Raw genomic sequence first — 19,075 nt, forward strand, 5'->3', positions numbered from 1 at the left:
AAATTCCAAATGTCAAAATTCAAATGTAAACAAACCCAGAAAAGGCCTATTTGCCTTATTTAGCCCCGCCCCTTTTCTGCGCTCCCCTCTTACGAATTTTGTCATCTAACTTCCTGTTTGTATTGAAGCTACTGAGAAGATTCGATCAAACCGTATGGGAGCACAGAAAGTATTTTGAAAAACAAAAAATACATTTTAGTCTTGACAACGTGCCCCACCAGTGCAGATATTGTCAAAACTTTAAAACATATAAAACCACCGTAAATGTGATGAGTGGATTTTTTTGAGAAAGCTCTAAAAATATGTACTTTATCACTCAGACAAATAACATGTCAGAAAACTTTTTTCCCTACATACAGACGTTAGATTAAAATGTGCTTGAAAGTACAAGGGAACGTGTGTATTTTAGGTGCTGTTAATCACCTTCCAACTTTTTTCTAGAATTGCAAATAAACTATTGTCATAGTTAATATGAGGTTGTGGCAAGTATAATAATAATAGATGATGTTTGTACATATACAAGATCAAAAAATGTGGTTTAAAATAGTTAAATAAAGAAAGTGTCACACAGCAGGACACTGATGACAGTGCTTAACATTTCATGTTAATTACTCAAATAACTGTAAATGTATTTTTTTTTTTTGCCAGAATATGTACATTTATAAATATACAAATATACATATATGTAAAAATAAATAAATAAATGAACATACCTTTTAAAGTGTAGATCTTTCCAGATATTTTGCAGTTTAATTGAAAAGTGAGTTTGAAGCATCTTTATATCTGCACTGTTTTAATAGTATAATTAAATTTTATATAATTTTCTCCCCTTTTTCTCCCCAATTTGGAATGCCCAATTCCCAATGCGCTCTAAGTCCTCGTGGTGTTGTAGTGACTCGCCTCAATCCAGGTGGCGGAGGACAAATCTCAGTTGCCTCTGCGTCTGAGACCGGCAATCCGCGCATCTTATCACGTGGCTTGTTGAGCACGTAACCGCAGAGACCTAGTGCATGTGGAGGCTTCACTCTATTCTCTGCGGCATCCACGCACAACTCACCACGTGCCCCACCAAGAGCGAACCACATTATAGTGACTACGAAGAGGTTACCCCAACGTGACTCTACCCTCCCTAGCAACGGGGCCAATTTGGTTGCTTAAGAGACCTGGCTGGAGTCACTCAGCATGTCCTGGATTCGAACTCACGACTCCAGGTGTGGTAGTCAGCGTCAATACTTGCTGAGATACCCAGACCCCCCTCCCCAGATTATTCTTGAGAAAAAGTGAAAAGCCCAATGATTTGACCAGTGCTGTTTCTGCAATCCTTTAAACAAAGTAAGACTCAAATAGCCACAAAGTAATATTTTTCATGACTTATCAGACGTGAGCATTATTCAGCAAGCCACGCTTCAGCTCACAGAAATGCTTTGCGGTATGAATAAATTATGCAAATGACTATGTGCTGCTGATAGCTTTAATGTTTTAATTTAGTGATTGAGTGTCATTTAGTGATTATTCAGAGTTCATCTTATACTTTTGTTTATGGTTGTCACTATTATTGATTATTTATATGTAAAAAAATGAGGTCCACACAAGGTACAGAGTCCATGCGCTCCAATGTGTAAGTAATTTCAAAATAAAAGCCATTGTTTTGGCTTGTCTTACAGAGTTTAGATTTTTGCTTCGTTATGAGGTCCTTGTGGGAATGTTGAAGCTCAGGGCGGCAGCCTATATCGCCTGTAGGAGGGGCCAGTATTTGCCCAAATTACCCAGTGGCCCACCGGAAAAAACGCCCTGTGCTCCCGATGGCCAGACCGCCCCTGCACCGAGAACACTACTCAGTACTGATTCTTTTGTAAATAATTTAATTTCCCTCCTAGTCAAAGCATAAGATTATACATGAGTAAAGCACTACTGAGAAGAGAGAAAAAACAAAGTTGATGATTAATTCGTTTTAATACATAATCTGTAATATCACACCACACTACTCATAAAAGCAATGACACAGTTGGTAACACTTTACAATAAGATCATTTGTTAACATTATTATACTGCATAAATAGAATACAATAAACTAATATTAACCTCTATTAGACTATTGTAAGTCACTACAGCCGTGGCCAAACGTATTGGCAGTGACATCAATTTTGTGTTTCATAAAGTTTTCTGCTTCAGTTGACGTTGGTGTGGATTCACATTTTTTCTAGATTATTGTGCAGAGTGATCAGATGCATTTTAAATAATTGCCAAAAGCTTAATTGGCCCCAAAAAAAAAAATCAACTTTATCACAAAAACCCAAATTTCACAGTTTTTTGGCGCTGGCACAAAATGACCAGCTAACATAATTTAATTAATCATATCAGCAGCACCTGGGAAAGTGTGAACGAGTACTAGTCAGGTGAAATCACTCCATCTGATTGGATTATAAGAGCCAACTGATGCTATAAAAGGAGGGAAGATGTGCTTCCAATCATTGTGTTCTTGTTAGCAATGGTTACATCTAAAGAAAGACGTGCAGCCATCATCAATTTGCATCAAAATGGCCTCACATGCAAGGAAATTGCTGCAAAGAATATTTCACCTGAAAGAACCATTTACCGGAACATCAAGAACTTCAAGGAGAGAAGTTCAACTGCAGTGAAGAAGGCTTCAGGACGTCCCAGAGTGTCCAGCAAGCACCAGGACCGTCTCCTCCTGAGGAGTCCGCTATGGAAGCGTGTCACCACCAGTGCTGAGCTCAATATTGGCAGCGGGTTGTTGTGAGCGCATTTGCACGCACAGTGAGGCGAAGACCTTTGCATAATGGCCTGGTGTCTAGAAGGGCAGCAAAGAAGCCACTTCTCTCCAACAAAAACATCAAGGACAGACTGAAATTCTGCAGGAAGTACAAGGATTGGACAGTAGAAGACTGGTGCAAAATTATTTTCTCTGATGAAGCCCCCTTCCGATTTTTTGGGACATCTGGAAAATCGATAGTCTGGAGAAGAAAAGGTGAATGCTACCATGAATCCCGTGTCGTGCCAACAGCGAAGCATCCTGAGACCATCCTAGGGAGTGGGCTCTCTCACAATTCTGCCCAAAAACACGGCCATGAATAAAGAATGGTATCAAAACGTCCTGCAAGAGCAACTTCTCCCAACGATCCAGGAGCAATTTGGTGATGATCCGTGCATTTTCCAGCATTATGGAGCACCACGTCACAAGGCAAGAGTGATACTGAAGTGGCTCAAAGATCATTAGATTGACATTTTGGATCCGTGGCCAGGCAACTCCCCTGATCTTAATCCTTGTGGTCAGTCTTCAAATGTGAGTGGACAAACAGATGCCCACAAATTGTGATCAACTCTGAGCACTAATAAGGCAAGAATGGATCTCCATCAGTCAGGATTTGGCTCAGAAGCTGATATCCAGCATGCCAGAGCGAATTGCAGTGGTTATGCAGAACAAGGGTCAACACTGTAAATATTGACTCTTTGCATATATTGAATGTTTTTGCCAATAAAAGCCTTTAAAACTCATGAAATGCTTATCATTGTTTTCCAGTATACCATAGAAACATGTGAAATCTACAAATACTGAAGCAGCAATACTTTTGGCCACGGCTGTATGTTAAGAAATATAGGATCATTCAATCCAGCATTTGCTGTGGAGCTGGAGTATTATACATTGTCATATTATATTAACTTATAATATCAAAGAGCTATACTTTATCTTGCAAAATGGATCAAAATAATTACATGTGTAAAACAGTCGGAAACAGTGACTGTGCTGAGCCACTGCTGGTCTATGGCTTGTGAACATTCACCCTCATTGTGGCCGAAATAACCTAAAATACAAGTTGTTAAACTCAAGGTGCAATGGATATTATCTAATGTCACCTGCAGAAACTTAATGTGTGTGAACAATAATCAGAAGACATGACAACGTTTCCGGTAAGGAAACAAAGTGAGCAAGTATGCTCCCTAGTTTTAACGATGCATTGTGGGATTCTTTAGGGAGCGAACGTATCAGTGCACTCGAACAATTTTGCGAATAAGACAGCCCTAAAAATGGTCGACTCACTGATCAGTGCTCGTACTTCTGAACTAGGGAACACATTGAGACGCACCCAAAGGCTTTGCCACAAGTCACCATCCAATGCAACCTCGATTTCAAGGACACATCCGGGTGATATCCTGCGTTCTCGGTACTTGCGTTCTTGAGGACTGGAATCGAACTTCGGCAGTGGATGATGATGTAGAACGAGTCCACGAGAATGTAATGTGTCTATGGCAGAAATAGTATGAGTAGAATGGTAGTATGCAATTCTGATCTCAGCCACAGTCTTAGTGTTGTCTCTTGGAGTTTCATGAGCACAGAAGCATATCAGTACATCCACAGTGTGAAGGTAAGAACTTGTGTATTTAAGAATGAAGTAAAGGGTAAATGGTCTGTACTTATATAGCACCTTTTTAACCTTAACGGTATTCAAAGTGCTTTACAATGTGACGCATTCACCCATTCACATTCATACACCAATGCAAGGTGCTAGCAAGCCATTGGGAGCAACTTGGGGTTCAGTGTCTTGCCCAAGGACACTTCAGCATGTGGAGTCATGTGGGCCGGGATTCGAACCACCAATCCTGCAATTAGTAGCCGACCCGCTCTACCAACTGAGCCACAGCCGCCCCAAGTACTCTGGTTTTAAAATCTATCTGCTCTGCTTTCTGTTATGATATTCCCTGAACACTTTAAAATACTCATGATAGCTTTTGACAAATCTATAACCTGTAAATTCACTTCGTTAGCTAATTGCACTTTCACATCAACACCATAGATTTATAGAACCGCTAGACAGGAAGTTCTGAGACAAAATTGTCAAGATGGCTACGCGCTAGTTTCTCTAGAGCATGGATATGGTTTGAATACATGTTTGTCTCGTCATCTCTCGGTGCAATATTTAGCTAATAATAATAATAATAATAAAAAAAAAACCTTATATGCTTTACGTGCATAATCATTTTAAAAGTTGTACATACAAAGGCAGCAATGAACCACATAAACATAACACATTTAATTAAACATTCAAACAGATTAGCAGCCCACCCAAGTCAACCACAGTAACATAAGATATCCTTAATTTAAAAACAAATATTTTTGTTCATAGTTGAGAACACTGCAAAACAATTATATCAGTTTAAGAACAGTAAAAGTAACGAACAGATGAGCACATTATCACAACAGTACTATTCATTATAAATACAGTTCACAACTACTGAAGCAGGACCACCAACATCCCCAATATTGATCTCAAAAGCTAAAAGAAAGCTTCTTGCTTCGAACACTTACTATTTAACTGTATGCCGACATACAGCTAAATTGAGCTGGGATTTAAAGACTCAGTGTAAAATCATTTAAACGATAAACAATATGTAACACTGCATTCACAAACTTCACTAAAAGGTTTGTAAATACAAAAAGTATAGCAAAGGGGTGTACAATTAAACATACCGACTCAACATTAACTCAACTATAAGACATTAATTTCAATGTAAAATCTAATTTGACCAACATCAGAGACGGTGCCTTTGAAACACTTTAATTGAATATAACTTGTACATAAAACCACCAATATTTTTGCCTTCATTAAATGAAAAGGAATACAGGAGGAAAGGACAGCCTATATCCGGATAGACAACCCATTTTCTCACCAATCCACAGCCAGGTAAAACTACTTTACCATCCCATATTTTCAGTACCAAATGAATGTATTGCACCAGAGTTTTCTGGAAGTATTGAAGTATCATGTTGTAATGAGACACAGTCTTTAATGATCAGTGTATGTGGGTGTTAATGGAAGGCTCCCTGTGCAGCTGAAGATGCCGCCGAGGCCACTGTAGTCTGCAAGGTTCGGTTAGAAACGACCCCCTGTGAAAACTCCTCCTGAGCTTTCTGGAAGCTTGCACCTGTCCGCCTGTACTTGGAATGAACCTGTAAAGACAAAGTACGTGTGAAACTATACGTTCCATGATATCAAATCACAGTATGTCTAAAGAGCATGAGAGATATAGCTTAACTGCATGACATCAGCCATGGAAGCATGCGCACGATGTTAAATAAAAGCAAGTATAACCATACAGAAAACATTCACTACAAAACAAGCATAAACCCATGCAATAAAACCTGCAATACACTATTTAGTGTGTATTATTGACTTACCATTTTCAGTAGGACGACTGACAGCGCAGCGTTGACACTGAAGAAACAAGCTACCACCATCATAAACACTGCCACTGGTATATTACTATTGAGCATCCCGATGGCCATGATCCAACCACTAGGAGACAATCATTACATACACATTATTTTTGGACACTTTTGTTCTGAAGTTTGTCAACAAATATCAATACAGCTGCAAGCAGATTTGCTGTGACTTAACCAAGCACTATACAAAGAATCAGATGACAGCAGAGCTATGATTTTAGGATAGCCAGTCCAAAATACATAATTTTCAACTTTGACCACCAGGGGGAGCAGTCTCTAATGATCACAGGGATCCTAAGGATACTTGATAAATGTTATTTTAATATCTTAAAGTATTGACAAGATACAGCTTTACTTCTAATTCGGGGTTCTCCCTGTCAATTTGTCAAAATTTACACGAACGATTTGGAATATTAAAAGTCATCGAGTAACTTTCCTCCAGTGATTTTCTGGTTATCTAAACGAAAGGGTGTTCTCTGTAAATTTAGGTAAAAAACATTTTTCTGTGTCGGCTCAATTACAGTGTGGTGTCCCTCAAGGGTCAATTTTAGGACCCATGTTATTTTCCCTGTACAGTGGTGGCCAAAATAAATCTGCAATGTTTTTCCTTTTGATCTTTCATTAAAAAACAAAAATCACAAATATCTAACCTTTAATTGAAGTAAAACAATCTTATTATTAAATAAATATTTTTTCACCAAAACGCTTTGGCCATAATTATTGCCACCCTTTCAATACTTTTTGCGAAATTTCAAACAATTACAACAGCTTTTATTAATATAAAAAATACAATTTCATGACATCATATAAATTGATAGAATGTGACATTTTTAAAAAGCTAAAATGTGATTAAAATCATTCAATTATTATTGTATGGTATACAAAGAAGAATAATAATAAGAAAACTAACAAATACTACCTAGGATTTGCATATTAAAAGGGATAGTTCAGCCAAAAATGTACATTCTCTCATCATTTACTCACCCTCATGCCATCCCAGATGTGGAGGAATTTCTTTCTTCTGCGGAACACAAATTAAGGTTTTTAGAAGAATATCTCAGCTCTGTAGGTCTATACAATCCAAGACCAGAACTTTGAAGCTCCAAAAGCAGCATAAAAGTAATCCATACGACTCCAGTGGTTAAATCAATGTCCTCTGAAGCGATCCAGTTGGTTTTCGGTGAAAACAGACAAAATAAATAACCCTTATTTACTATCCATACTTGGCGATCTTGATTTCAAGCTCAATTACACTTCCAAAAGCATCATCTAGTGCTCTGCTCAAGCGTAAAGCACTAGGAAGTGTAATTGAGCTTGAAATCAAAAATGTGCCTTGAGAATGCAATGGCAGGATGTACAGTGAAAAAAAAAAAAGAGTAGAAAACCACTAGAGTCTTATGGATTACTTTTATACTGCCTTTAAATGCTTTTTGGAGCTTCAAAATTCTGGTCACCATTGACTTGCCTTGTATAGAGCTACAGAGCGGAAATATTCTTCTAAAAATCTCAGTTTGTGTTCAGCAGAAGAAAGAAAGTCAAACACATCTGGGATGGCATGAGGGTGAGTATATGATAAGATAATTTTCATTTTTGGGTGAACTGTCCCTTTAAGGGCTTGGTCCCTAATAAACAACACACAAGAATTATGGTTAAAAATAAGCACAAAAAAATAAGGGAAAATTAAAGAGACACTTATTAAGAAGAGAACAACCATAAGGAGGTCCATGGAAAATGTGATGACCGAGCCCACAGAAAATGAACCCAACAGCAGATTATTTGTCAGAGACGTGAAGAAAGGAAGTACACAAGAAAATTCAAAAACACAAAATGTTTTTGCCATCGAGTGATGGAGTTACTGACCTGTTTCCCCAGTGGGGGATCCCGACACTCTGTATGATGTACACGATTACTTGGAATGAGAAAATGAAGAAGAAAAAGAAGAAACTGAAGGAGCTGTCTGATCTGCAATGAAAATGAAAATAAAATGAGATGTGTTTAATTTACTCAGAAGCCACATTAAGATGTATTGTAAAGAATAAAGATCTGTGAATTTCATGAAAACTTTCAAGAGCACGTCCAGGCCTATTACCCCCCTAAAATAACTAGAAAAATATAAGAAATTGTATTTTGCTTAAAGAAAATAAATGAAGCTTAATTATTATTATTTCATTAGGGTTTTTTTTTTTTTTTTGCATTGTCCATCCATCCATCTTCAACCACTTATCTGAAGTCGGGTCGCGGGGACAGCTGCTCCAGCAGGGGGCCCCAAACTTCCCTATCCCAAGCCACATTAACCAGCTCTGACTGGGGGACCACGAGGGGTTCCTAGGCCAGTGTGGAGATGTAATCTCTCCACCTAATCCTGGGTATTCCCCGAGGCCTCCTCCCAGCTGGATGTGCCTGAAACACCTCCTTAGGGAGGCGCCCAGGGGGCATCCTTACCAGATGCCCAAACCACCTCAACGGACTCCTTTTGACACAAAGGAGCAGCGGCTCTACTCTGAGCTCCTCACGGATGACTGAGCTCCTCACCCTATCTCTAAGGGAGAAGCCCGCCACCCTTCTGAGGAAGCCCATTTCGAACGCTTGTACTTGCGACCTAGTTCTTTCGGTCATGACCCAGCCTTCATGACCATAGGTGAGGGTAGGAACGAAAATGGACCGGTAGATCTAGAGCTTTGCCTTTCGGCTCAGCTCTCTTTTCGTGACAACGGTGAGATAGAGCGAGTGGAATTCCGCCCCCGCTGCCCCGATTCTCCGGCCAACCTCCCGCTCCATTGTCCCCTCACTCGTGAACAAGACCCCGAGGTACTTGAACTCCTTCACTTGGGGCAATACCTCCTTCCCTTTTTTGCATTGTGAGTGACATTATTTTTCAATACAATTAGACACATTTTTATCCAAATTCTGATTACAGTAATAAATGCACATTTAAATCGTTTAAAAAAAAACGTACAGAAATACAATAAAACAAAATTTCTTTGTGAATAGAAATGAGAACTATTGTGAATAAAAGGTATTACAAAAAAAATCTTGTAAAACGTCAAAACACATTTCAGTAATAACAATGTAGGGGTGAAGATTTCTATTCATTAGATTTAATCAGATGCCATATGTAACTTACTGAAAGGCTTTGTATACAGGTCGGTACCAGCAGAGGAACGCAGTGGGAGTGAACAAAATAAGCCAGAGGATTGAAAGTCCAAAGTCCACACCATTCGAAGGAGATAGAGTAAAGCATGCCAGACATGCCAACATATTGAGAAACAGTGTCACACCATGATCTGTGAAACAAAGTGAATAAGTGCCTTAATATCTAGACTTCCATACAGTCATGAAAATATTTGAGTGGGGTATGTTCAGAATCGCCAACTACCATACTACTTGTCTTTTACTGCAGTATGTGTAATATACACAGTATACACATTTTCTGTATGCATGAAAAAATACTGTACCAGAATGACCTACTACATTTGTGGAGAAATGCAATATACAACAAAGAATTAAACATTGTAGTGAGGTCATATGACAACAATGAAGTGTACTACCGTTTATGCTTGTATATATTTATGTACTAATTTTTTGAAAACATAGTGTGCAGTTATACTTTGCAGTGTGCCGTAAGATGTACACTAGTACTACATTTCGTCTTTGGTTTAAAAAAAAGTTTTGGTTCAATACCAGTTAAGCTCAATTGACATCATTTGTAACTCAAGGCACTTATAATGGAAGTGAATGGAAAGTGAATTCACTGTTGTTTTAGGGTTTACAGCATTATGTAGTCATATTAGCAACAACGTTTCAAAATTGGATATACAGTTGAACTCAGACGTTTACATACACTTTGTTAGTATTTGGTAGCATTGCCTTTAAATTGTTTAACTTGGGTCAAACATTTTGGATATCCTTCAATTTTGGCCCATTCCTCCAGACAGAACTGGTGTAACTGAGTCAGGTTTATTTGCCTCCTTGCTCGCAGATGCTTTTTCAGTTCTCCCCACAAATTTTCTATCGGACTGAGGTCAGGGCTTTGTGATTGCCACTCCAAAACCTCGACTTTGTTGTCCTTAAGCCGTTTTGCCACAACTTTGGAGGTATGCTTGGGGTCATTGTCCATTTGGAAGACCCATTTGTGATGAGCTTTAACTTCCTGGCTGATGTCTTGAGATGTTGCTTCAATAGATCCAACTAATTTTCCTTTCTCTTGATGCCATCTATTTTGTGAAGTGCATCAGTCCCTCCTGCAGCAAAGCACCCCCACAACATGATGCTGCCACCCCCCTATTTCACGGTTGGGATGGTGTTCTTCGGCTTGCAAGCCTCATCCTTTTTCCTCCAAACATAACGATGGTTATTATGGCCAGAAAGTTCCATTTTTGTTTCATCAGACCAGAGGACATTTCTCCAAAAAGTAAGATCTTTGTCCACATGTGCACTTGCAAACTGTAGTCTGGCTTTTCTATGGTGGTTTTGGAGCAGTGGCTTCTTCCTTGCTGAGCAGCCTTTTAGGTTATGTCAATATAGGACTTGTTTTACTGTGAATATAGATACTTGTCTACCTGTTTCCTCCAGCATCTTCACAAGGTCTTTTACTGTTGTTCTGGGATTGATTTGCACCTTTTACTCCAAACTACGTTCATCTCTAGGAGACAGAATGTGTCTCCTCCTTGAGCAGTATGATGGCTGCGTGGTCACATGGTGTTTATACTTGCATACAGTTATTTGTATAGATGAACGTGGTACATTTGGGCATTTGGAAACCAGGATGAACCAGACTTGTGGAGGTCCACAAATTTTTTTTGAGGTCTTAGCTGATTTCTTTTCATTTTCCCATGATGTCAAGCAAAGAGGCACTGAGATTAAAAGTAGGCCTTAAAATACATCCACAGGTAACCCTCCAGTTCAGTACACCATCTATCAGAAGATAATTGTCTAAAGGTTGACATTATTTTCTGGAATTTTCCAAACGGCTTAAAGGCACAGTTAACTTAGTGTATGTAAACTTCAGACCCACTGGAATTGTGATATAGTCAATTAAAAGTGAAACAATCTGTCTGAAACAATTGTTGGAAAAATGACTCGTGTCATGCACAAAGTAGATGTCCTAAACGACTTGCCAAAACTATAGAAACAGTGAGTATTTTAATCTTTAGAGATATGCCCCATTCACTTTCATTGTAAGTGCTCACTGTAACCCAGATATTACTCCAGTAAAACAATTTTCTGTGGTAATTAACATAATGCCGCAGATTAAGCTTAGTTTGTATTGAACCTGGAATATTCCTTTAAGAGCAAGCCCTATACTCAATTGCCTACCCACAGAGAGAATAAATTGTTTAGTTAAATATGCCTTCACTTACACATCCAAAGGTAGTACATCATCTTGCAAATCCTCTGAAATTCAACAGGAATTTCTTCATTGAAATCTTGATAGAAGCAAGGTTTTATCGGGAAAAACCTTGGCAATGGAGGCCAGTTGTTTTCTCTGCCTGTAAATAAACAGTTTTCCATCATCTCAACTGTATTGACATAGGTGTCAATATTTCCATATGGGGGATAGTTGCTCACCACGCGCTGAATCTTGATTACGAAGCCGTTGTTCTTTACGCTCCAGCTCTGCTGCCTTCTTTTCCAGCTCCGCTTGCTGACGGAGGAGCCCAGCCTGTCCAGCAGCTACACTGGCCTGATGTTGAAAGCACACGCACACACACACGTTTCTTTACTGTATGTAGATTTATGCCCCAACACCAAAGTGATTTAAAAAGTACACAACTTAGCAAAAATATAGTTATATTTGGCCTTGTTCATGAAACGCATGCATTAATCAGGGCTGAACTAACCTGTGGACTGGGCTCCACTGTTGTCTGAAGAACTGCTGGTTGAGATGCAGCAGAGATGGGTATGGTGCGTTCATGCTTCAATGAGAATTCATGTCAAATATTTAGCTTGTGATCAATACAGAACACAGACAGCTTTAAAATGTTCCAGTGGAAAAGTAAATAAATCCTCAAGGTTTTATACTGTAATTCTATTGTAATTTCTTTGAACATTTGGAACCAACACTTTAGCTTAAGTTTAGGAATTTCAATGTATCCAGTAGTTTTGTATTTGATTCCTTTATAATTCATTTCAAAATATGATTATATTCTATTAGCAATGCAGCGGAGTGTAACAGTGCCTGCACACATTTTCAGCTGTCTTGGTTCCAGAAGTATTTTTCCCCATTCATTTTATCCATAAGATTTTCACAGAATCCTTCATAAAAGAGTTGTAAACCATGAACCGAACCAAACCAACCAGCACTGAGGTGAATCAAAACATTACAAACTTTGATTTGAAGCAAAAAAGTGTTTGAAAATCGAACAAAATGACAAAGGTACGAGATTGCGTACTTACACGTGCATTCAAGAGGGCGCAAACTACAATTCAAATTATGTAATCAGAAAAAAAAAACATGCATACACTACCATTCAAAAGTTTGGGGTCACTTGCCTGAAAAGTTTCTCATGATCTTAAAAACCTTGATCTGAAGGCGTATGCTTATATGTTTAAAATTAGTTTTTTAAATGAAAACTATTTATGCCATTATTTTTTGAAGACATCCTCACTATGCAACATTTTTCACAAGTGCCTAAAACGTTTGCACAGTACTGTGTAGTATATATATATATATATATACACACACACTCACCTAAAGGATTATTAGGAACACCATACTAATACTGTGTTTGACCCCCTTTCGCCTTCAGAACTGCCTTAATTCTACGTGGCATTGATTAAACAAGGTGCTGAAAGTGTTCTTTAGAAATGTTGGCCCATATTGATAGGATAGCATCTTGCAGTTGATGGAGATTTGTGGGATGCACATCCAGGGCACGAAGCTCCCGTTCCACCACATCCCAAAGATGCTCTATTGGGTTGAGATCTGGTGACTGTGGGGGCCATTTTAGTACAGTGAACTCATTGTCATGTTCAAGAAACCAATTTGAAATGATTCGAGCTTTGTGACATGGTGCATTATCCTGCTGGAAGTAGCCATCAGAGGATGGGTACATGGTGGCCATAAAGGGATGGACATGGTCAGAAACAATGCTCAGGTAGGCCGTGGCATTTAAACGATGCCCAATTGGCACTAAGGGGCCTAAAGTGTGCCAAGAAAACATCCCCACACCATTACACCACCACCACCAGCCTGCACAGTGGTAACAAGGCATGATGGATCCATGTTCTCATTCTGTTTACGCCAAATTCTGACTCTACCATCTGAATGTCTCAACAGAAATCGAGACTCATCAGACCAGGAAACATTTTTCCAGTCTTCAACTGTCCAATTTTGGTGAGCTCTTGCAAATTGTAGCCTCTTTTTCCTATTTGTAGTGGAGATGAGTGGTACCCGGTGGGGTCTTCTGCTGTTGTAGCCCATCCGCCTCAAGGTTGTGCGTGTTGTGGCTTCACAAATGCTTTGCTGCATACCTCGGTTGTAACGAGTGGTTATTTCAGGCAAAGTTGCTCTTCTATCAGCTTGAATCAGTCGGCCCATTCTCCTCTGACCTCTAGCATCAACAAGGCATTTTCAGCCCACAGGACTGCCGCATACTGGATGTTTTTCCTTTTCACACCATTCTTTGTAAACCCTAGAAATGGTTGTGCGTGAAAATCCCAGTAACTGAGCAGATTGTGAAATACTCAGACCGGCCCGTCTGGCACCAACAACCATGCCACGCTCAAAATTGCTTAAATCACCTTTCTTCCCCATTCTGACATTCAGTTTGGAGTTCAGGAGATTGTCTTGACCAGGACCACACCCCTAAATGCATTGAAGCAACTGCCATGTGATTGGTTGATAAGATAATTGCATTAATGAGAAATTGAACAGGTGTTCCTAATAATCCTTTAGGTAAGTGTATATACATACATATACTCAGAAAAAAGAAACGTCCTCTCACTTTCAACTGCTTTTATTTTCAGCAAACTTAACATGTGTAAATATGTGTATGAACATAAAAAGATTCAACAACTAAGACATAAACTGAACAAGTTTCACAGACATGTGACTAACAGAAATTGAATAATGTGTCCCTGAACAAAGGGGGGTCAAAATCAAAAGTAACAGTCGTATCTGGTGTGGCCACCAGCTGCATTAAGTACTGCATTGCATCTCCTCCTCATGGACTACACCAGATTTGCCAGTTCTTGGTGGAAGAGTTGGGAATATCTCACACCAAGGCACTTGCAAGTTCCTGGACATTTCTGGGGGGAATGGCCCTAGCCCTCACCCTCCGATCCAACAGGTCCAAGACATGCTCAATGGGACTGAGATCCGGGCTCTTCGCTGGTCATGGTAGAAAACTGACATTCCTGTCTTGCAGGGAATCACACACAGAAGGTGCAGTATGGCAGGTGGCATTGACATGCTGGAGGGTCATGTCAGGATGAAGGGTACCACATGAGGGAGGAGGATGTCTTCCCTGTAACACACAGCGTTGAGATTGCCTGCAATGACAACAAGCTCAGTCCAAACCCCTGGTGAGACAAAACCATGACTCACTAGACTCATAGCCCTTTTTGCCAGTCCTGTCTGGTCCAGTGAAGGTGGGTTTGTGTGCATAGGCGACATTGTTGCCGGTGATGTCTGGTAGGACCTGCCTTACAACAGGCCTACAAGCCCTCAGTCCAGCCTCTCTCAGCCTATTGAGGACAGTCTGAGCACTGATGGAGGGATTGTGCATTCCTGGTGTAACTCGGGCAGTTGTTGCTTTCATCCTGTACCTGTCCCGCAATTGTAATATTCGGATGTACCGAGAATGGAGGAGAAAAGACCATAGCCACTTTGACAAGAGCCACATTAATATGGCCAAATCACAAACTGGCAACAGGGTGTTGGGTGACCAAGGCTCATCGATGCGCGAGGGCAATGAAAGCTATGCCATCTGGTTCGAACCGAAAGAAGGTCTACTGTGGCACAAGTCACAGAAAATGTTAATGATAGTTATGGGAGAAATGTGTCAGAACACACAGTTCATTGCACCCTGCTGCGTATGGGGCTGCGTAGGCATAGACCGGTCAGAGTGCCCATGATGACCCCTGTCCACAGTCGAAAGAGCCTACAAGCATTGGAACTGGACCTTGGAGCAGTGGAAGTAGGTCGCCTGGTCAGATGAGTCCCGTTTTCTTTTACATCAAGTGGACGGCCGTTTACATGTGTGCCGTTTACCTGGGGAAGTGATGGCACCAGGATGCACTTTGGAAAGACGACAAGCCGATGGAGGTGTGATGCTCTGGGCAGTGTTCTGCTGGGAAACACTGGGTCCGACCATTCACGTGGACGTCAATTTGACACATGCCAACCTACCTAAACGCTGTTGTAGACCAGGTACACCCCTTCATGGCAATGGTATTCCCTGATGGTAGTGGGTCATACCGCCAATACTCAAACCAGCCCATCTGGCACCAACAATCATCCATGCGATTATCTAATCAGCCAATTGTGCGGCAGTAGCGCATTGCATAAATTCATGCAGATACGGGTCAGGAGCTTCAGTTAATGTTCACATCAACCAAAAAATTTTATCTCAATGAATTGGACCCTAGTATGATTGTTGGTGCCAGACGGACTGGTTTGAGTATTTCTGTAACTGCTGATCTCCTGGGATTTTCACGCACAACAGTCTCTAGAATTTACTCAGAATGGTACCAAAACCAAAAAACATCCAGTGAGCGGCAGTTCTACAGATAGAAACGGCTTGTTGATGAGAAAGGTCAAACTGGTTTGAACTGTCAATGTCTACGGTAACTCTACGGAATGCTACTCTGAGACGCGGGTTGGTGCTGTTTTGGTGGCACGAGGGGGGACCTACACAACATTAGGCAGGTGGTTTTAATGTTGTGGCTGATTGGTGTGTGTGTGTGTGTGTGTGTGTATATATATATATATATTTTAGGTTGATTATAAGTATATAAACAATATATTTTAAATATTCTGATATATACAAATATATATGTAATTTCAGGGTGTAGGGAGACCGACTGGATTTTTCGTGGGCTTTGTTGGTCGCGGTTTTCTCATTGGTGGATCATTCTCTGCTGGTACATGGGTAGTGTAGTTGTACACCAGGAATTCTGCTATCAAACATGATTTTTAAACAATAATATAGACATAACGCAGACTGATGGCTTAAACAAAGACATACGATCGATAAACAACCTCTGAGCGCATGGTAGGCCTGTCTTTTAAGGTTTTAAAGTTACCCAAGACAATCAATTAATCTTTCGAATAAATGTATGTGATACTTCCGCAACCAGACTGCAGCACTCTATATAGCATTCGCTCAGGATTTTTTTTAAGAAGCATTCTTTTCCAGAGAATTTGGAACTAATCATTGCAATTTCAAAATTTCAAATTACAATGTGATCTTTTGGGGTGTTTGAGAATTGTTACTAATCACAGATTTCTGTGTATAATTTATATTGAATCTAAACCGCTTTCTGTTTCATGCTGCTCCAAGGACCAATGTGAAGATCACTGTTTAGGCAATATCTTGATTTACAGATGTATAAAACAGCAATAACGTAATTCAGACACAGTTCTCAGCTTGTTTTAGATGTGTAGCCTACGTATTGCCCCATTTGTAATCCTAAAATATGGCTATTCTCATTTTTTTATTGATATTATCAATAACATATATATACTTATTTTGTCCCATTATAACTGGTTCGACATGGTGACTCCATTAGCAATCCTCTACCATTTTCCGTTGCAATTGTTTTTAATTCGGGACAGAGTGATGAGCATGAGAAGTTTATAAGAGAGTTTCTTTTATGTTTGTTATATAATGAGGATGTGAAACTGCAATACATACCAGACCACCGGCTGTGAATGGGTTATACTCTCCGATGCCATCAGCTGCAGCGTTGGTCACCTGAGTTACTGATGGATCCTGACAGACACACAAAAAAAATGGCACGTCTGAATATTCTTTATATTCTCAAGTAAGTCTTGTCACCTGATACCATCACTGCTACACTATGGTTTGTAAGGGACTTCATAACAATGGTAAATGACTGTAAATAACTTGGACCTGTTGTATTTGTACGTAGCGTTCTTACACCTGTTGTATTTGTACGTAGGGTTCTTACACCTGTTGTATTTGTACGTAGGGTTCTTACACCTGTTGAATTTGTACGTAGGGTTCTTACAATTGCTGCATACAATGACATATATCGCTACTGAGAGCGTTTTGTGACAGCAAAATTGTCTATGTTCACTGCATAATAATAAACAGGCGCTACGGAATATTTTGTTATGTCAAAAACTCAGGTTTTATGCTTTAAAATAATGTAAAACCAGGCGAAATATTTTAACACAATTACACTTCCTGCTTCGTCATCAGAAGATGATTGGCTCCTCGTTCATACACTGAAATATGATTGGCTGAGCGCCTGTCAATCTCGAAACAATTCTATGACGCAGTATTCCAGAGCCCGAACCAAACAAACCACACAAACAGGTTCACAGCGCACAAAACTTTCAACATTTGATATATTACCAAACATATAATGATAATAAAAGCGGTCTTTACCTGAAAAGGATTGACATCAATTGGCTCGGCAAAGGGGTTACTGTCGAATCCAGACATTGTGTTTTGAATGTAAACACAGGTGTGTTGCTGCTCGCGTTACCTGCCTGCGAAACTCCCCTTGTGAGCACACCTCTTTACGCATGCGTGATGGAGGCTTCACGTCACTATGGCGATGCTGTTTGATCTGGTTTGATCTAAAGTTCCACAGCTAGCAGCTCTCTGCTTACACTCAACGAAATCAATACTGCTTTAAGTGCTGTTGTGGTAAACACTGTCAAATTATCGAGAATAAGAGAGCATTTTGAAAGTCTTTAAAGAACTACCAATTTTTAAGTCAATTTATAATATGTCCAAAAAAAAAAAAAACTTTTACTCTTTACTATGGCAGGCAACGAGTCCAAAATGAAGAAAATACCAGAATGCAGTTTTTGGTTCAACCAAATCACAGTACTAAACAGATAAAAGTTTTGGTGCATAGCGCAGGACATTTAAGTATGAACAAGCCTGGAACACACCGGGGACTCTTATTTTGAAATTATGTAACAAATATCGGCAGCTATCGAAATAGAAAAAAAAAATATTGTTTATTTGTAATCATAATTTTTTCAGTTATATAAAAGAAATACCTACCATTAATGATAGGCTGATAGTTACTTTTTTATTCCTCCGGGTTCCTCCTGATAATTACGTTTTTTGAATCGAAGCGAGGGCATGCAAAGAAAAGTGCTGCTTTCTGGAAATGCCCATCATCAGCACATAAAAACATATGTACATATATTGTGACTAATAATAACAATAATAATACACAGGCTATAAAAAGTTCAATTTGGTCAATATGAAAAATGTAACGTTGTAACGGAGCCAAGTCTCCATCATTTCAAAATAAGAGTCCCCGGTGTTTTTCAGGCATGTTTAAAGTTAGAAGTCCCACGTTATGCACCCAATCTTCCTTTGTTTTCTGATTATTATTGGGATTTTGGTTGAAAAATAAACTACATCTGGGATTTTATTAATTTTGCACACTTGTGTCTATGTCTGTGCCGACTAAGAAAATGTTGATTCTGTAAATCGATTTTAAAAACTATCGGCCGATAGCGGATTTTGCAGATACTGATAACAGCCTTTCCCACCACCATAGTTATCGGTATCGGCAAAATCCACCGTCGGACGACCTCTACCCATCATAGTAAATTAAATCTAAAAAGGCATGTCAAATCATAATGCATAATATCCATTTGTAATGTTCAATCGTGTA

The 19,075-nt window shown here is 39.5% G+C and overlaps 1 protein-coding gene across 1 annotated transcript; it reads right to left on the reverse strand.

The window, feature by feature from the left end:
- Positions 1-1,969: 1,969 nt before the first annotated feature.
- scamp2l (secretory carrier membrane protein 2, like) lies at positions 1,970-18,037 on the reverse strand. Its single transcript, XM_052138672.1, has 9 exons — positions 17,821-18,037; positions 17,101-17,178; positions 12,082-12,156; positions 11,810-11,924; positions 11,602-11,730; positions 9,366-9,525; positions 8,102-8,203; positions 6,197-6,314; positions 1,970-5,968 (listed from the first exon to the last, which is right to left on the reverse strand). Exons 1-9 carry the CDS (start codon positions 17,875-17,877, stop codon positions 5,828-5,830), a joined length of 975 nt encoding a protein of 324 aa, XP_051994632.1. The 5' UTR covers positions 17,878-18,037; the 3' UTR covers positions 1,970-5,827.
- Positions 18,038-19,075: the final 1,038 nt, after the last annotated feature.

Source organism: Xyrauchen texanus, chromosome 2 (genome assembly GCF_025860055.1).
Source record: "Xyrauchen texanus isolate HMW12.3.18 chromosome 2, RBS_HiC_50CHRs, whole genome shotgun sequence".
In the NCBI taxonomy this organism is placed as follows: Eukaryota; Metazoa; Chordata; class Actinopteri; order Cypriniformes; family Catostomidae; genus Xyrauchen; species Xyrauchen texanus.

What these genes read in the sequence shown, in the direction of transcription:
- scamp2l (XM_052138672.1), bottom strand. Translation starts at nt 17,877, where the DNA reads ATGTCTGGATTCGACAGTAACCCCTTTGCCGAGCCAATTGATGTCAAT. An exon ending in CATTCACAGCCGGTGGTCTG is followed by an intron (nt 12,157 to 17,100) that starts GTATGTATTGCA and finishes TTCTCATTGAAG; the next exon opens with CATGAACGCACCATACCCAT. An exon ending in CAGTGGAGCCCAGTCCACAG is followed by an intron (nt 11,925 to 12,081) that starts GTTAGTTCAGCC and finishes TTTCAACATCAG; the next exon opens with GCCAGTGTAGCTGCTGGACA.